Source organism: Tympanuchus pallidicinctus, unplaced genomic scaffold, assembly GCF_026119805.1.
Source record: "Tympanuchus pallidicinctus isolate F22 unplaced genomic scaffold, pur_lepc_1.0 scaffold5, whole genome shotgun sequence".
Taxonomy (NCBI): domain Eukaryota; kingdom Metazoa; phylum Chordata; class Aves; order Galliformes; family Phasianidae; genus Tympanuchus; species Tympanuchus pallidicinctus.
In genome coordinates, this window is record NW_026294769.1 from 2,929,452 (window position 1) to 2,956,435 (window position 26,984).

Here is a 26,984-nt window from a genome sequence, read left to right on the forward strand (position 1 = left end):
GAGAGAGAATGGCCACAAGTGGTGTGGGGGAGGTTCAAGTTGGATATTAGGAATAGAAAATTGAGAAAGGACTGGAATGGGCTGCTCAGAGAGGTGATGGTGGGGTCACTTCCCTGGAGGGGCTCAAGAAATGTTTGAATACTATACTAAGGGACATGGAAATGTTGGTGGTAGGTGTACAGTTGGACTGGATAATATTAGAGGTCATTTCCAACCTTAATGAATTTATGATTCTATGACTACAAAGGATGTATGGCTGTCCTCTCTAGCAGAAAAGATGACCTTTCCTGAGCTTGGTAAAGGGACTCATGTTCCATTACTTTCTTTGATTGAGGATTATTGCATTAGCGATGGCATACATCATTTTGCTATTCCTATGGCATTTCTTTGCTCATGTTGCTTAGATTAATAGCAGTTCAATCCAGGTCAACATCAAAATTCTTGCCTGAGCATCATTTATACTCTATTTTATTATTCTCAGTAAATAGTCTTGGTAATCATATTTAATTCCTCATTTGCATTTCATGAGTTTCTAAGCCTGACAGTTTGGGGGACAGAGTAAATAGAATCTGTATTTCTTAGTTATCATGCTTTAGCATTGTCCATACTTGTTACTGGTTCACTTCACTTTTGACAAATGGGGGAAATGAATAAATGAAATCTCAACTTATAAAAGCATTTGCATGGGTAAATTCAACTTTTAGAATTTTTGAATAGAGGCCCTCCCTTTGTAGCTCTCTTTATGGGTTAAGCAGCTCATACGAAATGGTACTTGAGTCTGTATAATACTCTGAATTGATTATTCTTGGGTTAAAAAAAAAAGAAGATCCAAGAAAAATCTAGTTTCCTGTATTTTCATATTGTATGGGAAAGAGAAGCATTGCAAATGTGTCTCTGTACAAAACTCCCTTACCGTATAAATGTATTTTTTGTGAGAGCATCAGAGGAAGTAATTCCTTGGAAAAAAAAAAGGAAATGTGATACCATATCTCTTTCTTATCATTGTATGTTCTTATCAGATTTCTAAACAGTTACCTCTGAATACTAATAACTGTTTTCCAGGCAAATGCATAGAAAAGTGCTATATTTAAATTTTTAATAAGCATATGGCAATGTAAGAGTACCAAATAGGGCTAAGCACCCTGAATGGAAGACTAACACATAGCTTAAAAAGAAAATGCAAACCAGTAAGCACAGACTTATTGAAACACCGGTGTTAGCCTTTGAATTACTGCTCACATTCCAACTGTATTATTAAATACACACTATCAAGCCAGGCTTTCTCCAAAGCCACCAATGAAATGTTAGGAAGGGAAAGAAGACAAGGAGAGACCTTCTGCCCCAGTCTACTGTTGCTCAAATGATACACAGTAGCTGGATGGCTAGCATTGTTTTTTTGAGTGCTGAAGTACAGAATTCTCTTCTAACTGCTGAGCTTTAAATTAAAAAGAGAAAATTCTTCATGGTGACTGTCATGCATCTGATAAGGGTGTCTGTGCTGCAGTCCTGTAGAGCAATACCTATTACCCTCTCTTTTTTCCCCGACCTTCATGTTCATCCATGTTTTGAAGCTCTGCAGGGAGTGAAGCAACTACTGGCATTGCTCTTTCCTTGCTCTGCAACAAATTCTCAGAAGACAGCCTGAGAGACCAGTGGAGAATGGGTTAAAGTGCTCTCTGTTTTGCGCTTGGTTACTAACCTTTCAGCCAAGGGGGAATTGTTCTTCTTTCTCTGAAGTCCTTCAATCTCTTTGCATTACTTTTGGTGCTGTATAACATTTTAAAAGCTCCCTGACTGACAGACATGGCCGGAGGCAGAGCTCTGTTGGGAGAACCATAATGTACAGATCTTCCTCAGTAAAGAACTAAATTGAATACAATGTGATTTCGGGGTGTGTGAGGCAGTGCAGGCTTTCCCACCACTTTTTTATCTTGTTTATTTTGAGCTTCCATCCATGCCTGAGCAATTCAAGAGGATGATTTGAGTTCCTCTTTTTTTCTTTTTTTTTTTTTTTTTTTTTTAATTTTTCTGTCTTGCACAGCTACTCTGATTTTGCCATAAATGCCAGGCAAGCATCCTGCAATCATGGAACTAGAGAACAATGGGAGTTTGAAGCTTTTTGAATTGAATTATGGATGAACACAATCTGAACGTGATTTTGTATGCTGTCAAATGCATTGAAGAGAGGACCACAAAAAGTAATACAAATAGTTTAGTATAAAGTTGTTAATGAAAATAAAAACACATTCTAAATGTTAATATATTTTCCCCCTTCCCTAGTGTCTTAAGTTTCTGTCTTAAAGATTAATTTGCTGAAATAGAATTGATTGAAAAAAAAGTTAAAATAATTTTGTTGTTGTTAGGGAAGTATCAAGCAAATAGGAGCTCTTTCACTTTTGATACTTTTTGAAGGTAGAATTCAAAGATTCAAAAAATGCAGTCTTTCTAATCAGAACAGAAGTGTAGAATAGGAGCTGCAGTTATTTTTCTAGGGATTTTTTATTTGATTTTCTTCAAAACTCATTAGGTTTTTTTGGTCTTCCAATTATAAATCCTTTCTACTTAGGTACTTCAGTATGTAGGTAACAAACATTTCTGTGTTAGTTATTGCTATGCATAATAATAATATTATGCATAAGGAAAATTTAACCTTTGACAGTGTTTGAAAATGGGAATATATATATGTATATGCTTAGATACTTTACCATGTCTTTTTTCTTCAGGTCCATATCATGTCATTGATTTTTAAGCAGAATTCTATTGATTTTGGAGAAACTTCTGCTTAAAAATCAATGACACAATATGTCTGAAGGCAAGTGGTGAATTCCATAGTGGTATAAATTGTATTTTTTTTCTTAAAATGTACCATGCATTCATCTTAAATCCTAGAAGTAGAATTTGTTGTAGCTGACAAACAGTAGGCCAGATAGCAGGCTGGTATTTCATTAATAGTATGCAGGTCTTAAAAGATAGGATTATTAATTCATTCTTAAGTCTTCAGCCCACACTGAAATTTAAAGTTTGTTAGCATGTGACTGTGGTTTATAGAAATGTTAGTTGTCAGAAAACAGCTAATGCAACATATAGCTTTCCAGTCATTCACCCTCAGTGAAAAAAACCATGGCATGGAAAGTATTTGTCAGATATCCTGAACGTTAGGAAAATACAAAAGTTCTGATTTAACACCTTAACCAGGGCCAGCATAGACATGGTTAGCTTCATGAAAGCCATGCTCTATCAATGGAAACATCGATAGCTTGAAAGGGTGGAAAGAGTAAACACAAAAGAATTTGCATTGCCTTAATACTTACTGATGTTCATTTTACTGTAAATGCGGGTGTGCTACGGCTTATTGGCTAATTCTAAATTCTAGAATAGCTCCGTTTGTTTCAGCATGAACTCTGTGGATTCATAAGTCTTTGCACTTTATTTATAGTGGACTGTGCCACAGCAATTTTAGATGGCATGAGTACTCATTTTCACAATTTTTTATTGCTGCTGAATTTGGTGCAAAGTTGCAAATGACAGCTAGAGGTTCATTTTATATATTCTACAATCCATAATATTTAAATATTTACATCCTTTAGTACTGTCATTTTATTAACTTCAGACAATGAATCTGAACATTTCATAAATACTAAAAGAAAGCACCCCTGTTAATTATACTGTGGCTAGAAAGCACAGTATTTTTTATTATCTGTCTTTCTGTTAAAGTGGCCTATGGTGATATAAGCAGAGCAATATGAGAGCAAAAACAATTCCTTCAAGTCATTCCAGGGCTTTTTTTTTTTCTTTTCTTTTCTTTTTTCCCCTTCTGTGCTGATGGCGTTTGGCTGCTACAAGAATCACCACAGTTTTAATTGTCACCTTGATGTGATGGTTCTCTCTAAGCCCTGTAGTTCGTTAGTGCTGATTTATTTTTAATCTGTGTACCTGGCATTTGTCAGTATAAATGAATGTCAATGTCTTATCTTACTGGCTTCTGTGTTGTTTCATTTTCTGCATTGACTGCAGTTCTATCATTTGCTCCCATAGATCAAGACCGTGGTTTTTTTAATGCATTTTGCAGTATTGCTGAAGAACAGCATAGCTACCATTTTTATACAAGGTTTATGAGAAGAGAACGTCTGTCACAGACAGCATATTGTGTGTTGACAGCTCTGTGGTGTTTAGCTGCATGGACAGTGTTTCTCACTTTTTCAGTTTTCACAGAGTTCATACAAATCTACCTTCCAGGGTCAATAGTTTAATATAAGCTTTGTCCATATCCATCCATAGTCACAGAAGGATGATATGTCCAAGATGCCATTCTGGCAAAGACAAAAAAGCAAAGCACTCCTGCTCTTGAGAGAGGAAGAGTGGGTTCTCTCTTGCCCAGTGTTTTATGTCTGTATCCAGAGTAAATGCATCACTGGTGGGTGAAAGTTTTGTGAGATAACAGAGTCATAAAGTAGAGGGTACGGGCCTGTCCTCAGCTAGACACAAACATAATGGCAAGCAGGGCAAGAATGATCTATTCCTGTGCTAAGTGCACCATATTCCAGAGCAGCTCGGTGCTACTACAGTCAAAACGATAATTGCTTTTAAAACTGTGATTCCTAATCTTTCTCTCTAGAAACTAACTAGGTGTGAGAATTTTGATGAACACTTCAATGTAATTTTATGTAATTTGATGTTGCCATGTAAATCTCTTTTATAGGTCCCTTTAGATGGAATTTAATGCGGCAAAAACCTTGTCATCAGAAGGATTAATGCCTGCATTAGCATTTCCGCAATAAAATCAGAAGCTAAGTGGTGGAGGCCACAGACACCTCAAACCTGGATTACTCTGCTCTGCATTAAGTGCTGGAGTTTTTATTACTTGCTGTAGGGAAGCCGTTGCCAATGCTTACAAGGAACTGCTTATCCCTGCTTCTCTGGGTCCTGTTTGATGGAGGTCTCCTAACGCCACTGCATCCACAGCCACAACAGACTTTAGAAGCAGAGCCAAGAGAAAATGTTGTCCCAGTGCCAGGGAGGAGGTCATCTGCCCAGCGAGTCAAACGAGGCTGGGTGTGGAATCAATTTTTTGTGCTGGAGGAGTACATGGGCTCCGAACCTCAATATGTGGGAAAGGTAATATTTTACTCTTTCTTTAAAAGTTGAAATGATGCAGACAAAGAGTGCAATGTGCTGTAAATATGTACCTGTTTCTGATGGGGCAGATTTTCAGCTGACAGTAGCTCCCTCTGTTCATCACCTTCAACATTCAATCTGTCATACAGCTGCATTAGTCATGATTGCTATTTTTAGTGCACAGGTTTAAAACATTTACTTTCTTCCTTTTTGTGTTTGTCTTATTTCCTTGTCCTTGATTTTAGGATAAAACTAAAATTTGGGGGTTTGAGATAAGTTTGTGTTTCAAAAAACTTCTTTACTTTACATGATTTTTAACAGTGAATGTCAGACTGACATCAGGGAAAAGGTTTAAACCTAGAAGTCTCCAGCCCAGGATGTACAGTCATTTCTGTGGTTGGTATTATTACTCTAAATTGGTTTTCAGTATCCCTTGCTTTTCTTTCTGATTGCTCACAAATTATTTCTAATGTGATTTATAGCTTCATAATTCAAAGTCTTGCATTATAGCTTTTATAGTCTGTGTGTAAGCACACAAGCATGCAGAGAATTTGTGCAGTTCTCTCTCATTACGTGACTATTGTTTCCATAATAGGACCTCAGTAGCTGGTTGTTTGAGGAGTGTCAGGGTGAATTTGGATAATAGAACTTTCGGAAAAAATGGATTCAAATTAGACCTGAAAAGAATAGGAGCATGGTATGTAACTGCACGCTATGCATAAATTTCAGTTTATGTAAAGGCTATCATTCAATGAAAATAAGAGGGCAAGGATTAATTTCGTGGGTCTCTAAATGCCACTTCCCTAGACAGCAAGGTTCAGATTCTGAAAACATGGGGTTTCACCTTTCAGTTTTAACTTTAATACTGCATCCTTTATTTCTTTGTCTTTCTTTTTCTTTCTTTGTCTTTCTTTTTCTTTTCTTTTCTTTCTTTTCTTTTCTTTTCTTTCTTTCTTTTCTTTTCTTTTCTTTTCTTTTCTTTTCTTTCTTTCTTTCTTTCTTTCTTTCTTTCTTTCTTTCTTTCTTTCTTTCTTTCTTTCTTTCTTTCTTTCTTTCTTTCTTTCTTTCTTTCTTTCTTTCTTTCTTTCTTTCTTTCTTTCTTTCTTTCTTTCTTTCTTTCTTTCTTATGTAGATGCTATGAATTATGATGGTTTGTTTGTTTGTTTGTTTTTAAATATAAATGAAATTCACAAAAAGTTAATTTTCCCTTCTTCCCTTCCAGAAAGCTATTACAAATAATGAGTGTATAAATAGAGCAGTGTAAGGCTACATTTGGCTCCTTAGGTGCTTGGAAAAACCAGACAAAAGTATTCTTGAATATTACAGATGCAGGCACTAGTGTTAAGCACTAGAATATATTAGCCAGAAATATTTGCAGTAAGACTATATGTTTATATTGCAAACATATGATGAGTTTCATTTACAAGCTGAAAACAGTCTGATCCCATCATGAAAAATTGCATCTTTGTAACGTCCAGTTACTACCAATTGTCCTGTCTCTAACACCTATTTTTTCCTTCTGGCCACCGACTAAAGAAGCAAACGAGGACTCTAATCACACTTGACGCAGTAGCATGGGCAACGTGATTGCTGTGCTTTTTACCACTGAAGACAGAGATGCTAACACTGCATCACTGTAATTCATTAGTTTTTATCCTTTTATGTAAGATAGCCTGGGTAGTCATTTAGGGTCAGCCCTGAGCAGCCAAAATAGTATTACTCTTGCATAAAATTGACTATTATCAATACATTTGAATTTAAGCTTGTAAGCAGCTTTAAAATTAATGGGATATTTCCATTAAAAATAATGCTTATCACATCACAGATTTACTTGGTATGTTTATAGCTCACAAGACTTTTTAAAAACTGTTTCAACTTGCTGAAAGTACGTTTTTCAAACACAATGTTAAGTCAAATTGCAAGTAGCACAAATGATAGCTATGTTTCTTGAAAGGTTATCATATGCCAGAAGGAGATGTTCCACTATTAAATACAAAAGAAAATAAAATATAGGAGGACCTTAGTGGTGAAACAACAACAAAAAGTGTGCTGCATTAGTCCATCAATAAGCTAGTCAGAAAAATTTACTTTTATTCAAAATATTCCAGATTATCATCTTTTGAAACAATGTTTATTATCTGTCAAGCATCCATTTGATGTTTAATCTAGCATATTTTATGTATATTAAATATTTGCTTCAGTCTACTTGAAAAGGAATTTGCCACTTATTTGATGTCTTCTTTATTTGATTTCTTATGAAACAAACAGACGGAAAAGAAGGTAATGGAAATGTTACCATTCTCTTCTAGTCCCCTCTAGTCTTCCCTTCCACTCCTCCCCTCTTGCCATCCCCCTCCCCCCCTTTTTTTTTCCAGGAATTTCTCAAAGGAGCAAAGAACTGAATGAGAGAACTTCTGTGGAAAAAATTGTTCTTTCAAGGCCAGATTGTAAAAGACATGCATAATATAAATTCATACAGTTCTCAGTGTGTCAAAATACACTCAACAGTGGTTAATCAGTATCTTTATATCATATGTATTATTTTTTTTTAAATCATAGAAAAAATTAAGATATGAAATGGTATTGAGTTCTTAGGAGCAGAAATAACTGTTTGATGTTTATTATAATTTAACGTTACTCCACAACCATACATTTTCAAGGTAATTCTCTTTTTTTAATATTACTGTGTTGTATTTTAAAGAGATATTGAAAGTATTAGAGTTCAGGATAATTTCAGGAATTATTTTTATCTTCATCTTCCAGCCATGATAGCTGGGCACAATAGAGTTACAGCTGCATAGGAGCTCATATTGCTTATTCTGGAACCGCTGCACTAGTAATGTCACAGTAATTTATAAATAGGAGTTTAATGTGTCTATTAAATCAGTGACAATTTCACTAAACAGTTAGGGGTGACTAGTTAATTTTGGAAGCCACCTGGAAGAGCACACAGATTTACAGCATTAATGTCATCTGTTATCGGCCAACGCACTCAATTCATTTTATGTCTGTTTTTAGAAGGCTATTTCAGGAAGTGTCAGGTTACAAATCAAAATATAGTTTAGAAACTGATGCAGTCTAGCTCAGTTAGAGATCCTGAGATAGTGCTTCATGTTGACACATGATAAGCTGACATTAACAAATAAATAAATAAAAATTAATATACTTTGCTATTTAACCTGAATGTCAAAGCAAGGGTCTGGAAATCCTCTGCTTTGGTAGTACAGAGTGCCATGAACATCCAACAAGTTGCCAAACAAAAGGGAAACACCCTTGCTGGAGATCCATCTAGCATACCTTAAAAAGGGAAATTGGAATGCAGTGTTGGTATGTGACTTGTGCAAGTTGGAGGAATGCTATAACACTTACTGTGACATGTAACCTTGTTTACATATTTTGCTGTGATTTGACTTCTTAGTACTGTGAAGCTCCAGAAGGCCATGCAAAATAGCACATGTTTAATAAAATTGAAAAAATATTCATGATTATTTTCTTGTGCCATAGCTTAGTCCTCACTGAAAGGTGGTAGAAATCATCAGAAGATCTGATTTTCAAGTACAGCCTTGTCTTAGCACAGTTGAAAATGACTAACAAGATAGCAGTTGGAATTGACCTTATAAAAGGGTTACTTACAGAGGTTTAGCTTTGCTGAAACATTACAAACCGAAACTATTCTTCATTGCTGAACCTCTTCTTCATTGCTCTGTTTCAACAGTGATATGCAGGGGCAGCATAATAAAATGAAGGCTCAAGAGAACAAAGTGGATGAGAGAAGTGTAGGTTCTTCATTAACCAAGTAATACTGGCAAAGCATCAATTTTTAGTTCCTAAACATGTAAAATGCTTCATATTTAAAGGAGTTAAACATGTAGCATTATTCCATTTACATATGTCTTTGTATTTATGTATTCTTGTATGTCATTATCTGTGTGTTAATGCATTACACTTTTTTTTCTGGTGGCTCCTTCTTTTTTTTTTTTTTTTTTTTTTTCATTGTGCAGCAACAAAATATTCTCAGGATGACAATTCATAATCTTGCTAATGAAATACTTATGTTTTGCATAATTTTTTTCTTTTAAATCTCCGTTACATTATACTGGCTTGCAAAGTGCTTCACATTTTTTACTGCTGTGATCCCCACCACCTAAATATGTTATAGTCACAACTACTCTGGTGCTATACAGAGGGCACAAAAGGATGTGACACTGCGTAGATAAAAAATATTAACTCGATACTGAGAATTCTTCATTTTCTTCAGAGTTTTCCTCATATATTAAGGCAGAAGCTGTGATGACTGGATGGAAAGAGAGCTTTACATTTGTGACCAGAGGAGAGCGCTTTTCTGATGCATAATAATTTATCCTCTACATCTGAAGTATGAACAAAGAACTCATTTATGCATTTTATAGTGGGTAGTTTTTATTATATTAAAATTAATGTAGACCATCTTCCATCAGACTTAACTCAGCACCTCTTTCTGAACTCAGATGTTACTGCTCTTTTCCATTACATTAGTGAGTGTCTGGGTGACAGGGCACTCTGTGAAGAAAATTTTGAATTTGAATTTTTCAAAGAAATCTATACTAATATGGCTTTTTTTGTGTGTGTGTGTGTTTGTGTGTTCTTCATAAGCATTGTGTTAATCTGAAAGGAAAAAAGAAATAGAATTAAGGAAAGAAATGTGTGCACCGCACTGAAAATGTGTGCCTCTGCCCTTTGTAGGAAAATAAATAAATAAATAAAAGCCTCAGTTATCTTTGCTAACTGTACCTTATTTGCTTTATATAGATACATATACATATATGTATCTACTAGATTTCCACTAAGACAGTCTTTATATTTCATTTAAAGCTGTCAAAAGGATTTTTCCTAGTTTATCATATTCTATGCCCAGAAGTAACAGTAAAAAGTAACTGGAGAGAGATCTGTAACTGAGTTAGTAAGTACTGTGTTAATTTCCCCCAGTTAATAGTTTCTGGGTGATTTTCATTTGAAAGATCTTTGGAATAGTAATTATACAATGTCTTTAACCTGCAGAAACTCATATACCCTACTCTGTCTGTAGACATAACAGGAAAATTCTTGTTGGACCTTTGTGGGTCTTAGATGATAATTTTAACTGTGATCAGGGAGTCACACATGATCACTTTTAGCCTGGCTTACTAAATGAACTCACTGAGTTTATATCTCTTACATTTTCAAGTAAAAGCATTATCACAGTTTATTACAGAAAAGAGATGGAGAGAAATGAAATATCAAAAAGGTTTGAGAGGAATCAGAACTGGAACCAGAGCTCTTAACTTTGCTTATCACTGTTGAGCTGAGACTTCTGTCTCCATTACTTATTGCTGTCTGAAAAAATGTATGACTTTGAAAGCTTTGCTTCTTATATATTGTATAAAGTATGTGAGACACAAAGATGTTTTGACAGCTGCACATGAAACTCTGAGATGGAGGTAGAAATGCAAAGCTCCCATGAGCAAGTCAGACTTGCATTTAATGTTCACTTTTGCAAGCTCATCTTCTTAAAAGGTGCACAAAGCCTTAGCTTTACTGTCACGAGATGAGCAACCTGCATTCCGTAGAATGTTTCTTACTGCTCTTGTGACTTTACTCATTAATTTACTTAGGTAGCCTATAGTGCGAAGATTAAAATCAAAACACTGACAATAACACCTTCTGCCTGTTGTTCTTGCATTCATGAAAATTATGAATGAGAGTAACAGATTAAGAATGTATTTTCAGTGGTTGCATGTGAAAATGAGTGAGTTAAAGGTGAAGAGAGATCAAAATACAAAGAAACTGAGTTGCAACCCACATTTCAGGAGTTCTAGAAGGTTGTGATGGTTGGGTGGGAAGTGCTAAAGATGTCGTGGATAGAAAACATTAGAACTCCAAAACCCAGCAAACTTGAACATAGTGATCACAAAAGGAGAATGAACGCCATGGAGGAAGTTCTATTAGTATGAACCTTTCATCTCCCAAAAGACTTCTGAACACAGCTGAGTGGATGGTGCTGATGGTTTTAGCATGTGTCTAAAGTTTATATTGTCAACACAAATTGAGAAATGTAATTGAGGCAGCAAGAATTAAACTGCTAAGGAAAGTGTTACATCTATTGTGGTTATCTTTTGAGTATTCTTGTATATGTGCTGTCTACTGGATGAAAAACTCGTTGGAATCAAAAGGTAATTGAAAGACAGACAAAGAATAATAAAGAGTTTTGGAGGTCCTAGGGACATGGACAAATGAAAATAGTCTGTTCTTTTAATCAAAGTGAATTTGAAGATTTTGAATTTCTTAAACCTAAATCCTGAGTTTAGCTGAGGGTTGCTGAATCACCTGGCATATTGTTAACTCAGAAGTGAGTTCATAACTAATAAAACATTAAAACATCAATGACAATTGAACTTAAGGAATAAATAGCTGAGTTTGCAAGATCTCCTTTCTGGAAGAGCACCAAAATGCCTATTGAGAAATGAAATAAAATTAGCCAGACAGCAAAACTTGGAAAAGTATTAAATGCCTGTAGTCACTCCTACATCTGGAGAACAGTGTGTAAACCAAAATAATTAGGAGGTTCAGAAATTGAATAAATTTTACGATCACTGCAACATATGTTTTATGAAATCGTAGCATAAAAAATCACAGAAATTAAAAAATAACATATGAGTATAGAATAAAATTATCAAATTTCAAATCTAAAATCATTTTTTAATAATATAGGGCTGAAGCAAAAACATTTCCCCAGCAAATTGTAATTAAATATTGATTAGACATTCTTTTCAAAAAAGGACAAAGAATTTCTCAAGAGATCTAGCACCAACTTGTTTTGTCTAGCACCAAGCTGTAGAGGAAGCAAATGAGCAAGCTTTTTTCAGCCACGGCAATTAATATTTTTATCTGTAGGATATAAAGCAAAATTAAGACAGTTGGGACTGAGAGTCTTATAAGTTGCTGCAGTCACATCTAGAACAGTTTGTGAGTCAGGGCCCCAAAAGCATGAAAATCCTGAGCTGCAATACTCCTATTCTTCTGAAGTACATACATCAAATCACAATTTGTATCTCCATCTGAAACAAAGCATTGGACTGGGAACAGGTTTTATGGCAAGTGCAGTTCCACTTCTCCCTCACCCACCTCCATGTTGCAGAGACTGTAAATGATCTGTCTCTCTTCTCCCTCTAGAGATAACCATCCTCTAATCCTTCTTGTGCCTGACATCCACTCAGCTGAAAAAAAACCTACCATTTCTTTGTTCTTTACAGTGGGTCTGTTACAGATCCAATTAAATTCTGAGGAAGAATTTTAGGTATCTATGAAATCTGTAGCTTCTGCTTTGATTTGAAGAAAGCCATTTGTACTCAAAAGCTTGCTTAATTTTTTTCCATATATGCTGGTGGAAATGTAATGAAAGGAGAAACTTCTGTAACTGATCCTTGTCTTTGTTACACATTGTATTAGATGTAAATAGATTAGATTAATTTTTTACAACTTGGAATAAACTGCAAAAAAACAACATGAATGAAAAGTCAAAAAAAATAAAACCCCCCAAAAAAACCTCTTAACAAAGAAGAAGAGTGGAAAGTAGCAAGGTGAAAAAAATTAATAAGTGAAAATAAATGGATATTGTTCAAATTGTCTTGATAGTGGAAAATATTTTTTATAAGAATGCTGTTGCATAGTTCTCTATCTCTCTTTGTTGATGAACAGACTTAATCTAAATGTATATTGTAAAGCACAAAATAATGCAATAATATTGTACAGTTATTTCCAAAATCGAGATTAGGCTTTTTCTAGTGGTAGAAGCTGAACTCAGTCACAAAAAATATCTGATTGAAAATTGCCCTTCTCTTATTTTTTTCAGGATCATTTTTAAACAGGCATAAAAGCCTTCTTGTGGTTTGCTGTGTGATGCTGGAAGCATCCATACTATGGCTGTCACATGGCAGTGACAGATAAATTACAGTGTTACACAGGCAAGAAGGTGGAAGGCACAGAAATGACGAACTGCTGGATGTTCTTTCCCTCCCCTACCCAGCCCAGGGGCTGTTATCTCAAAGAAGGTGAAAAAGGGAAAGGAAAAGCAGAAAGACATAATAACAAGTAAAGAAAATATCTATCCAGCATTGGAACAGACTGAAAGTAGACATAATATAGTTTTAACTATCAGATATCAGATTAAACTTCTTTTTCTTCCAGAGAAGGTTTCATTTCAGAAGTGCATGGAAGGAAAAAAAATGAAAACCCTGCTGATTCTTGCTGTACTACAAATTTTAAAAAGGGGACAAAAGTGACTTTGAGTAGAACAGATGGAATAAGATGTAAAGGAGCATTCATGAAGTAAGATGGTAAAAAAGAATAACTCTACAAAATTAGAAGTTGTAGTTAATAAAGCTGTAGATAGAAAGAAACAGTAATTATGGCAGTCAAGATCCTCGTCCTTTTAGGACTGGTGGAACTCGTGGCCCAGTGGCAGGGACACAGGACTACAAGGCATGCTCACTACGTAACACTGTGTTATGCAGGGTAGTCTCTTGCCATGCTAATATTTTCTACCAGCTAGATAAAGCATAATGTTTTTCTTCTTCTATGTTCTTCTTGTGTTCCTGTGCTTTGTTGTCTTCTGAAATTATTGGCTTCACTGATGGTAGCCAAAATTTTATGGATTGAGCCATATTGTTGTTGACCTAAACAGCATATGAATGCTTTTTGGAAGTACTGTATTATCTATTTAAACAGCTATGTGCAGTACTTGTTCTTACATTTCAACAAAAGAAAAAAGTGTGCATAGAGAACAAAGGAGAGCTTGGAATAATACTCAAGTCTTCTAGCACCAGCTTTAATTACAGAGATAATTCCCTTGTGTACACTGCGGTTTTTTTAGCTCAGTCCTTCAACATGTAAGCTAGACTTATTACTGATAAAGTTGAACTACTGCCATTATGACTTGGTTAGTGCTTACTGGAAAAAAAAAAAAGATTTTCAGTGATAAACGAAAGCCATAGCATCATGAAAATACTTAACTGATCACTGAAAAAAATATATACCTGTTATTCATACAAACATACTGTGCTATATTCTGTACCAGTAAGGAACTACATTGGAATCTATGTCATTTAGCATATTTACAAATTATGTGAAAAAAGGTTTGAGTATCCAGATGACATGACAGTGTTTGTTGCTGATGCTAAGCTGTTTGTGGCAGTAAATACAGAGGCTGAATGGTAAGAATGGGAAAAAGACCTCATGAAAGTGAGGATTAACGTAATAGATGAAATTTTATAACAAGTCAAGCATACTGGAGAGGGGAGTAATTCCAACTTAATTAATAAAATGCTGTGCTCCAAGGCAATAATGATCTCTCTCAAATGAAATCTTGTTTTATAATACTTGTTTGCATGTTTGCTCAGTGTGCAGTGACTGCCAAAATGCAAATAGGATGTTAACAATTTTCAGCAGCAGCAGAAAAGAATAAATGTTGTTAATACTGTCTTGCATCTAAATCTCTGGTGAACCTGTATCTTCAGCACTGGGTGAATTATTTGTTTCTAACTTTAAAGAGGATGTGTATCCCAAAGAGCTGGGAAAAGTAGACAAGGATACAAAGGGAATGAATGCCTTTGGACTGACTCTTCAGTGAGAAACTACGAAGGTGGGACTTCTTGGCCTGGAAAAGAGGCAAAGAGGAAAAAATGCAATTAGGTATACCATACCTAATTCAATCCTTTCTTCACTAATGTAAGATGGGGGACATAACATGCAGCCAACAGGAGACACTTTCACAGCAATGAATAGGCAGTGCTTCTTCATAGACCATGTAAATCCAAAATTGAAGTCTGCTCATCAAAGGGTGTTGTAGATACAAAAACTGATTATGTCTGCATGCAGGGAGTGAAGATGTTCACAAAAAAATAATCTTCTGAAAGCTAGTAAATATAGAGCCACCACCAATGTCTCCACAAATAAATGGAAGCTTGAAAGTATGATAGTGAGCTATGCTTGCTCTAACCTTATTGTTTTATCCAAGCCTGCACCTTTTTCCCTTGCCAGAGACATGGTTCTGGCTCCTTGAATTCAAGCTTTACTACAGAAAATACTGGGATAATAGCAGAGAGATCTCAAGTCATTATGTTGGGCTTGTCTACAAGTGTGATTCCTTCAACTTTGCTGAAAGTCCCTTGAACACTTACATGCGGGGATATGATCAAGGAATAATTCAGTTTTTAATAGAAAAATAATTTTACTTACATATTATTTTGCTTAATGAAAAATAAAAACTACTTCCCGTGTGTAAAAATACACAAACATCTGCAATACCTCACATGGTAACGTGCTAGCTAGCAGTTTATTAAATGAGGATCTATTCATAATATTAGATCAGAAATTTTAAAATGGTAGTGTAGGTCAGCAGCTACTGTGGTATTGAGAAAAATGTCTGTCTAGCAAGAGCTTTGTTATGCTGTTGAAAGTATTCATGCTGTGCATGAGTGCACATTTACTCAATGTGCAGTGACTGCCAAAAAGCAAATAGGGTGTTAAGAATTCTTACCAGCAGCTGAAGAAAATAAATGTCATTAATACAGCTATGCATGAATATGCGTAAGTAGCAGAACTCCTTGCACCTACCATTTCACACTAACTATTTCTGTAGTTTTCTACTCTATGTTGGTGGTGAATCTTGCTTGAAAAGCTTGTAGAACCTCCTCAGAGCACCCTACAAGCCCCTGAGAGGACCCATTACTTTTCAACTTGGCCTAAATGCTGAACACTAAAGCTATGTGTAGCTGAAGCCTTATTTATTATCAGGTTAGCTCTTGGGCTGAGCTCATGCTGCATCAGCACACTCGGTTTTCCACGCTGCCTATGCAATTCTATCTCTGCCTTTAGGTGATAGAGGACCACCTTAAACTGTGGCCAGCTTAGACCTGGAAGGGGACCCAATCAGGTGTAATGAAACCTCCCAAGCAATCCACATGCAGCACAAATGTGGCAAAACTTAGTCGTAGAGGTACCTGCACTCAAGCCTAAATTCAAATAGCTGCAAAAGACAGATAGATATTAAGCACAAATGTTGCCATATATCTTCTTGCTGCTATGGGTTTATCTTTTTACACAAATCTTATACTATTTTTAGAAAATGCAGTAGGTCATTTAAAATACTTTGCAATCTGTTTCATGAAACTGAAATGACCTGGTAAAGTAGATAAGAGCTAAAATCACAACACAAGTCTGACTGCCTGATAAGCTGAAAAGCCAAAAGTAAATGAAAGGGAGCTTTTGTTATACCTTCTGTTTTATTTATGGGGATGAAGACTTTGTTTATCTTGCAAATTCAAAAACCTTCAAAGTGTACAGTCTTTATATACCAAATGAATAACCACATAGGCAGAGCAGATGCTACATGTACTGGTTAAATAAGATTTAGGCTTGTCAGAAACATGCACAACAGCCTTTTGATTTTCCTATATTTACTTGAGTCTTCATACCACAGAAAGTAAAATCATTTTCTTCAGGGCGTCAGAATACACATTTGGATAGTCAAGTTGACATTTTATGTCCAGAAAAACAGAAAAACAGTTATAGATATTTAACTATTATAGTTTATGTGAATTAAGGATTACAATTAAAAAAAAAAAAAAAAAAAAAAAAGTGATCCAAAGTAGTCTAATTGCTTTGTGTTGGCAAAGCGCAAGACGAGATTAAAAAATCTCACTGTAATTATTAGTGCAATGTTTATTTTCTGGTATGTTAAAGGCCTTCTTCAGCACTATAATACAATCCAGTCAATAGCTCCTGCTTGTCGAATCCAGCTGTATCAGACCAACAGCTGGTAACTGCTGCTCGTTTAACCCTAATTGATACTAGTAGTAAAGTGCAAGAAGAAAATCAATGAGTGTTTGCAGAATCAGGAAATTCATACATGGGCCCAATGAATTCTGACAGACAGCATTTGTGCACTTTAAGAACTGTGATAAAGATGCTGAAACCTTGAAATGCAGGCGTGTTCTGCAGAGAGCTTCTTTTCAGTAAAGGTATGTGCTACTGTGTTGTTTAAATAATGCACTATTTATTTTTATTAAGTTCTATGCTGATAGAGTAAATTTGTATCATCAGAAAGTTAAGAGGTAATTACATAGTTGTTGTACTGGGTAATGTTTCTTTTTAATTTAGATATGTTCATTTGCTACATCTGACAGTTATGGAGACCTGGGACTGAATTGTCCTTACTGCATGATGCCTACTTCAGCAAGCTGAGTGTAGTGCTCTTACATGAGTCTGATTACAGGTGTAGAATAGAATTATTATTGGATATACTAAATTTAAATATAGCATCGCATCAACTAGAAAAATAAACTATTGTCTAATGTTCTTTTATTTTGGAGGACCTATTTTAAAGAAACCTTAATTTGTGCTATACAAAACAAATTATTTTGTCATCTACTCTTATTTTAATCTCTATTAATACTGTGATTCAAAAATGTGCTTTTATGGGCCTTATTGCTGAGGCATCTGAACATTGCAGTGATTATTCTTATCACAGCTTTGTGAGGCAGCAAACTATTAGCTCTCTTCAGTAAATGGAAGATTGGACCAAAGGAAAGACTGAATTATCAGAGTAAATATCAAAATTATACTGAAACATTAGAAACAGTAAAAATAAAGTCATTCTGATTTTTATTTTTATTTAAAAAAAAATAGTATAAAATAATAGTATAATAAAACAGTATACAGTTTGATAATGTCTGAATAGATAAGTGTAGAGTTCTGTCTTTGCTGAAAAACGCAGCAACTGAGACAGCTGGGCAGATCTGCCTACCTGGAAATGAAATAAGGGATTACTGATTAAATTTCTCTACATCCAGCCACCGCAATGCTCTTTAGATTAAATACTTAGCTTCTAAGTCCATTCCTGGTCTTGACGTTAATAATGTCAAATTTGCAGCTGCAAGGTAAAGTAAGCTCAAGGGAAAAGGGAAGGGGAGAAAAGGGCGATGCTGTCAATTCCTTGTTAGCCTACTGCGTTCATAGATCATCAGACTAGATAACAAAATTATTAGAATAACAGAGAAAACAGGCAAAGCAAAGTATTCTGCTGTTAGACTTGTAATGCTTTGTCTTTCTACTTTCTTTTCTTGTGGTCTTGGAATAGAATTGAACTTGTTTCTTTGGGGAGCTCAGCTCCAGAGACTGTAGCTGAACTAATGATTTCCTCAGTGTATTAAATAATTCTGACATGCTGCTCATTTTCTTAATTATTTCCCAAGTATCAGTAGTTGAAAACCTGTAAAAAATAATGGTATAAGTAATCAGTCTATTCACATTATTTCTCCTGTAGGCTAAATAAGATAGTAAGAAATGTGTACTGAATTTGAACGTATCTGATGTATTTCACAGATCAATTTTGTTTAAACTAAAGGGGAAAAAATAACCTGCTGCCTTTCTTTCAAATATCCACAAGGCAGGAACCAGAGATTTCTTCATTCTGTATACTTTTTGGGTTCTATTGCTGTGGCTTTTACATATGGATAAATGGCATGCTGTGAACTAGATAAACATGCAGAATAAATTGCTTGCTTCAGTATTTTATCTCTGGTGATACAGTCCAGAAACATGGCTCAAATCTTCAGGAAAAAGCAAGTAAGTTAAAAAGACAAACACATGCAAAACTACATAAGGATTTGCAAAGCCATTGACATTATATTATAATCATGTACTTAAAAAACTGCAAATAATTTATAGTCTTAATATTCATGAGCATTATAAGCTAAGGATAAGGCTGAGAAAAGGCCTAAAACAATTTCTACAAAGAAAGCCAGTAATGGCATTTACCTAAATGGAACAAATATCCCACACATTTTGACTGCTGTTAGCATTCTGAAGATGCTTTTCAGAAAAATGGTTTTCAGATTTAAGGAACTAAAAATAGACCATTTTTTCACTTTGGATTCCCCTTTACTTCATCTGATGCTGACTTTTATCTCCGTCTGCTGAGAGTCATGTATCCCTACTTAATGAGATTTCTCTAAGTTTACAATACAGGCATAATGTAATGCCCACTTCTGTTTTGAGCTGGGTCTTAAAATAAATAGGACTTTCTTATTTGAGAGACTCAAAAAGATTTTTCTTTTAAAGAAAGACGGATGTTGTCTTTCTTACCTATTAAAGCCCTGATTATGTTTCAGAATCCTGGCATTTGTGCATTAGCTGACAGCTGGTGAACCTCTATGAGCATTTTTGCTCTGATCTAAAGTGGACTTTTGAATCAAATCTCTTGATCATTCAGACTTGCTGCACTTTTGTTCATGTTAACAGAGGTCTTGGTGCAAGCTTGATTACTTTTGCATATAAATAAACTGAGAGTGTGCTACACAAATTGTCACTTAGTCCATCCAACCAGACAAGATCTTTTCTGAAGTAAAAATCCATGAGGTGCTTTTAGCGTAGGCATTGGTTCCTCGGCATCAGCTGGTACATTCTAAGATCTACTCTTACATATTCAATTGACTTGCTAACATAGATTTAACTCACAACCCCAAGCTATACAAAACAAGATATGGAGAAGCTATCCCAGTCTAGGTGAGTGCTGTTATCTTCCCTAAATTTTAGTTAAATTTTCTAGTCATTTAAGAAATCTACTAAGCAGAAGTGATTAACACCATCAGATATCTGAAGACAAGAAATAATGCAGAATAGAATTGTGAAGTATGAGAGAATGATCTTTGTTTCAGAGTAGTTCTTAGAGATATTTCTGTTAAGATTTATATTTGTCTTATCTCTATGGCATTAATACACCACATTATTATGCTTGCTACATACAACTCCTTGTTGTCACCAATCCTTGAAAAGTTTAGGTGGTGGAAAATAAGTCTTTATATAGTTAGTACAAAATCAGAACAGATGGGCTAAAGAAATAGAAGAAATGAGTTACTTTTGAGCAGAGCCAAAAGAGAAAAGTATCTGAGCAGGAATTTCAATTACTTGTACGCTCGTATGTCTTGCTGTGCTCTTGAATCATTTTTTGAAAAAATAGACCCCAAACAATATTCATGGAGTCTAGTATATTGCTATGTGTATATATGTGCTCATATATATGTATACATACACAAAACTTTCACAGGAGGCCTGCGTAAGGACTACAATTACAAAACAAAGGCTGAATAAAAGTTGAATTTTCTCATACACCTTTTTTTTGTATGTAACTCTCCATGTTAGAATATGTTCAGCCATCACTTATCGCAGTGTGTGTGGGGGGAGGGGTGGAAACAACAAGCAAGGAACAATAGCAAAAAGTGATGAGACAGATCACATTTCTTTTGAAGTCACTGACAGATTTACATTTACATTATTAAATTTTGACGTGTTCCTAAGTGATTGATAAGACAAGGCATGAAATAAGCAATCCAAAGTTATAAGAATGATTACAGAAACAAAAAATTATTCATTAATGCATTTGATTTACAAAATATGCTCTGTTTAAATAAACTTTTCACTGCAATACTGAAAGGTAGTGTATAGTCTAGTTAGGAATTTTTACAGAGGAAAGAAAATGAGAAAATTGTAACTCAGTGAATTTGTCAAGAGAAAAATTTGGTTTGGAACAATGGTTAAAGGAGTGAAGAAAAACAAAGTCAGTTTCTAAATATTAGCTTACATTCTTAACATTATATTTATTCTTATGAAGGTCAGTACTTTATCCTGTATGCCTGATAACTAAAATATTCATTATAATTTTGTATAAATTAAAAAAAAAAAAATCAAAACGTATATCGAAGAGATGAGAATGGAAGCATACATTATTCACAGTCTGTGATAGAAAAATCTTGTATGTAGAACGCAGCCTAAAATTTCATCTGTTCTTTTTCCAAGATTCTCATAAAATGAGTATTTTTAAAATACTTGTCTATGTAAAATTCATTTGCGCTTTCTCTTAGAAACATTTGCTAGTTGTTTTGCAACATTCATTAGTAATGAGTATGATTTACATATGTTTAATTATATATATACTTTTGTCCTTCCTGTCTTATCAGGAAAAAAATGCCTCTGAAACAAGCATGTAGAAAAGAAGTGGGTATACGCTTTGCTTAAAACCAGCAGGTGGGGGAACTTCATTTGGTTATTTACTTTTGCATTGATAAAAGATCCAGTTTTCTCTCATTTGCACTCTGCTTCCTGTGTCTTGACTTTTAGCATTTTTATCTTCAAATCTTTGTTGTGATGACCCAGTTTCACATAGGTGGAGGATAGCTTTGCTTTCTTGGTGTTTTCTGCTGAGACCAACTGCTCTTCTTCAGGATCAGCTTGAGTTAGTGGGACTGATTATTTCTCAGGTGTTCCTAGCTTACAAAGTAAGATGATGCAGGGTTCATTTCCCTGATCTTTCTTTGAGCTTCTATGGTGTGAGTGGAAAAACAAAATGCTCATCTACAACTGCTGTTGTGCTAAAAGATAAAGTACTGACATTAAAGTTCCTGAATTTGAGTGAATACTGTTTACAAATTGTACTGCTGAATTACTTTATATTCTTTTATTTCTTTGTTTCTTTTCCTCTGAGTAGAAATGATAATGCCTACTGTAAGTTGATGTAGAGTTATTATCTGTGGCTGTTCTATATATATGGTTTTGTAGAACTGGAGTGTATCATAGTATCATTAACTTTCTTGTGTCAAAGTCCGTAATACCTTCAGGACAGGCAGTGTATTGTTACTCAAATCCTATATGCACCCTGCAGTGCTGATATGTGCTGCTAATTTGCTGTTGCCATGACTAAATTATTTCTTTGCTTGTCCATAAGGAAAGTAATTTTCTATCTTTTTCATAGCAGGCAGTATTGCTCAGCAAGGAAATGTAGGAGTTCTCATAGAGCAAGTAGAGCAAAAGCTGGTGTCTGTTGCCCTGGCATAGCATGGCTTATTGCTTTCTCCTATGGAAGAATGATAGTTATAGCAGCAGGATCAATCCACAGAATGCAGCTAGTAATTTTGGGAGTACAAAGGTTTATTTGCACTTTTGGGAAGCCATCTGGCAATACCTTCCCTCACTAGTTCTGTTGAGACAACTGAGGAAAGGTGTGTGTCAGGGCACTGTGCTGCAGTGATGAAGGGAGGTATCCTGCAACTGAGATGGATAGCTACAGTTTTGTATGGGTATGTACATTTTCTTATTCATGCTGAAGAACCTATTCACTTCTTGACCAAACTGTATTAGGTAAGAGTTCTTACTATAAAAGAAAATCCAAAGGAATACCGTATTCCAGATGACTGCTCCATGGAGCTGTCAGTATTTGAGTCATAGAAGCCAAATATTTTCACCAGAAGCTCTCAGCACAGTTGACTACAAAATGGATACTGGTTAAAACAAACTAATCTTAAGGTTGTTTTTTACATTATGAACACTTGGTGTTATAATGTTTTGTTAATCACACTAGTAGATTGAATAGATCATTAAGTTAATAATTTTAAAGAAGATCTTGATGTATTATGAATTTCAAAATCTTTAGCAGGGGTACATCACTGATTCTGTCCTTTTAAAAATAATATTAATAAAAACAGTAATATCCAGTTGAATTTTTGAAGAAGAATATCATCCTGATAGGGCTTAAATGTGTTGGGATGCATTTTATTCATGATTTTATTACAAGCAATTTCATTCTGTGGCAGGTGTTTGGCATCCCACAACAGCAATTCATGCTTCCTGTAAATATATCATTAAAATGAAAAATATGCACTTTTAAGATACATGTGTAGTAAATCAAAAGCTCATTTTTGCTTAAATATTTTACTTCATCTGTGCAGGATGATTTTTCAAAGCGTATTTTGCAGCACTCAAAACAAGGCCAACTGGATGGCAGCAAGGGATGCATCTATTCTGAAAGCTTTAAAAGGTCCACTGTAAGTGAATGTCTTATTCTTTTCATATCCCTAAGCCAGCCTCTCAAAAAGTAAAGGGTGTAATTTTAAATTAGATCTCTGAGCAGCTCAACAAGGATGGATATTTCCCTGTATGAGTACAGAAGGTGAGAGAAAGAGTGGGGAAACAAATCCTTTTTCTTCTTTTGCACTTATTGAGCCAAACTCCTCATTGTTCTTTTAATGGAACAAGCTCTATGGAGCAGTTGGCTGGTTCAAATAGACATGTGTCCTGCTGCGAATAAGGGTTTTGGCACTTGCATCTTATATCCTATACATAAATAAAAGTGTAGTACTACAAGGCACAGTCTTGCATATCTTTCTGCAGATGGCCTGCACACTGTGTTTGCAGAGATTATGTGTGCTGTGTTCATATATTCAGGTGTTGTGTTTGTATATTCACATGCCATGATCATTGTCCAGAGTAGATCTTGCCTCCTGAATAAGATAGGAAAATATACCTCATCCTTCTGCTTGATGTTATATTTACTTAGTGAGAACTATCTTGTAAGACAGTTTTCACTGCATTGAACCTGTACAGTGCATGTCTGTGGAAGATAAATCACCTTTGGATATCCCTGAAAGAATTGAAATTTTATAACAACTCAGTTTACACTGAAAATAGTAAAATACTAATTATTAAAATATTTAGAATTAGAAACACCACTTTTGCATTCATTCAGTAATTTTTACTCATGGAGTTTTTTCCCCTCTCAAAAAAATGAGCAACAGAAATAATTCTTGTTTTCTGGCTAATTCATTGTTTTTGCAAATTCATAAGTCAAAGAATATGATTATCCATTTGTTCTTTGATTTTGTTTAAGCAAAGGCATTTCACTTATACATTACATTCCTGAATGAATTGAATTCTAGCAGTAATTGACTTATTGTCCTACGTAAATTAGACTACATTATCCTTTATTGTTAAATTCAGTTCAACTTATGGAGCAATTATTGGTAGCATAAGAGTTTTGTTAACAAACAGATGCTAATTAACTTAGGATTAACTGATTTAATTCTGAATAGATGTAATTGTTCTCTGATCTTAGTAATGAATGTGTAGTTTCTGTAAGTATGCCTTTCAAGTATGGTTAAAATTAATCATATATCACTAGATTGTGTTTTCTCAAAGTGAAGCAGAGATTTTGTATTATTCACTAAATGAAAATATATTTTTCTCATAGGAAAGGTAGACATGGTCTTCATCATTAGTCATGAGTGTTTACACTGTCTTTTTAGAGATACACAAACATGTTTATCAGTCTTGGTTTCTGCATTTGAGCAAGGGCCATAAGGTGAAAAATTTAACAATTATATTGAGAATCTGTGAAAATGTAAAGGCAACCTGCCAAGGTTATGTTTGATGCCTAGGAGTTCAACAGCAAATAAATTTATTATTCTTTAAAATCTAAGTCTGTTCTTGTATTCAAATAGGGTGTGTGCACCCTGGTACTTGTCATGCTAAAAAGATATTTTGTAAGAAAAAAAACTAAAAATGCTTCCTGTTTTGAATATTACTTTTTTGATTATAATCAGCAACTGCCACAAATTCAGGTGAATTTAGTGGTCAGTAGCTGCAACATTTACCAGCGAGAGGAACTTTGGTTTTGTGAACATTAATAAGTAGATCAAACTGGTGTTATAGAACAAGGCACTCCTCCACCAGTGGGATTTCACAGTAATTTGTCTAATTAAAGTCTTATAGATAAAATCACAAAAAGCATTTTTTGATCAAATTTAGCTTACCTCTCCATTCTTGGAATATTATTTGAGGTCCTGTATTTTTTCTGTGCAAGAAACAGCTTTCAGTTGTTTCTGTATTCATGCCTTTGATTTGTTAGAACTATAAAAAGTGAGAAGGAAACTTACCTAAGACTGTGCACTGAAATGAAAGAAAATGTTTACTGTCACTCCGCAGGAGTGTACTCTGCTAGTACTCTGCAGGAGAGTATTCTACCAGTACTTGCAAGGCCCTAATTATTATTGAATGATAATACAGACAATGGGAGTTTTGCCATTGACATCCTTGAGGCCCAGTTTCAGCGTTTATTAACACAGCTAGGTTTCTCTGGAGCTTGGAGAGATTTTGCCCTTGTAAATTACCTTCCCCAGGACATCTGGAAGGACCATGTGAAGAAGGATTAGGAACAAATGAACACCTCTGTTATTTCACTGAGCAGCGCTGTCAGGAAAGAGGTGGAATATAAACCCACCCACATAGAGCTCCTCTACTGTGCTTCTACCTTCTTCCATCTTCAAAGTCCCTGCAGCAATAACCTTGCTGTCCTATCCCTCTGGAGTAAATGTCTCTCCATGTGTTTCACCTCCTTTTCCATTCCATGTTGCAGCAGCAGAGATGGCTATTGTTTCATCTCACCAGTGTAAAATGTAAGTAGGGCACAATTACAGAGAACTGAGATCTTACCATGACCATGCAAACATTTCTGTCTTAAGTTGCAAAGTCCTTTTATACTTTCTATCTATTGGACTGTGTTTTCCACTCATTCTTATGAACGTTTTTCTTTATCCATTAAAAACATGAGTATGTCTTGCAAGTAAATGCTTTGGCTAGAAGACAGCCACTTGTAAACTCATCTCGTTTTTTAATATAATTGCACTGGGGCAATCCAGCAGAAACAATAAACATGGAGATTTATAATTGAAGTGCTCGATTTGAGCAGAAATGATTTAGACTGGAGAGGTGTTTTTTTGTTTTTTGTTTTTTGTTTTTTTTAAACAGCTTTTTGGTACATAGGTATGAAATTTTTTTTATTAAAAAGACATACCAATTTTCCAACATTCTTACATAGTGCAGCTTAATGACATGTGAAATACGAATGTACCCACAACTTCGAATGCAGATTTTCGTGATTTGATTAATTCTGCATAGAGCTGTATAAATGCTGCTTGTTTCAAATAATCCATGCCTGAAGAACAAATCTTGCCTGATTCTTTACCTGTGCCATAAGAACCTGCTTTTATCCCATCAAAAGATTAATTAATTAAAAGTCTCTATTGTCAGAGAAATATTCTTATATTTGTAAAACTGGCTAACAATTTTTCAGAAAGTCAAGCCAGATGAAAATGCCAACTATGCAGTGCGTCACTTCCCCGAAATGTAACAATTTACTTATTTGTTATGATATCTAACTTATTACTACCTCATCATTAATACTACCTCATATACAATCTATTGAAATGGCTGGTACTGTTCCTGAAGATCTATAATAATGTTCTGAGTACATATAATTGAATAAGGAATTGCTGCTTTGACCTCTTGGTATTATTTTCAATACAGTAAAGTTGGAAATAAAACTTGTATCCCTGACAGCAAAATATTTAAGGGAGCTTAGAATTTTTGCTTCTTTTTTCTTTTTTTATTTTCAAGTTGCCTTCTTATTTCAACATGCCCCTACTTTCACTACTTTTAGTCACGATTTTAGTCATCATTCTGCATACAAAATGGTGTCAGACTGAAGTGCTGACCCCATGGAGGAGATGGCATGCATGCAGGCCAAAAAGAAGTGTGTTCTTGAAGCAGTTTCATTCCTCTTGCTCCGGAATCACCGCTTCAAATACATGTTTCTGTTCCTCGCTGTGTAGAATCTCTTTGTTCATTTTATTCCCTTCTTTCTTTGTTCAGCCTACTTGCACTTAGGACACAAAATTTCATAAATTGCTACTCTGCTGTTCATTAATCACTTCAAATGCTCTATTTGCCAGATTTCTTGTTGGTCTCAGAGACAAAGAGTGCAAGACGAGAAACCACCTTCAATCAGTAGCGAGTTTTGTTTTGTTTTTTAAATGGTAGCATTGCTGTTTATTTGACTTTATATGGATTTTACCTAGTCCTCAATCAGAGATGTAGAAAGTTCAGCAAGATACAGTTTCATGACTGAATAAAATTTAACCTTGAAACCATTTTGAATGTTTCTGCAATATGAAAGACACATTTATAAC

At 34.9% G+C, this 26,984-nt stretch overlaps 1 protein-coding gene across 3 annotated transcripts in view; it reads left to right on the forward strand.

Annotated features, from left to right (window-relative positions):
• Positions 1-26,984, forward strand: part of CDH12 (cadherin 12) — a 329,076-nt gene that overhangs the window by 183,373 nt on the left and 118,719 nt on the right. For all 3 annotated transcript variants that reach the window (XM_052704301.1, XM_052704303.1, XM_052704302.1), the window contains exon 3: positions 4,700-5,115. In XM_052704301.1, the coding sequence (XP_052560261.1) occupies positions 4,885-5,115 (231 nt within the window). In that variant the 5' untranslated portion in view covers positions 4,700-4,884. The remainder of the gene's footprint in view (positions 1-4,699; positions 5,116-26,984) is intronic.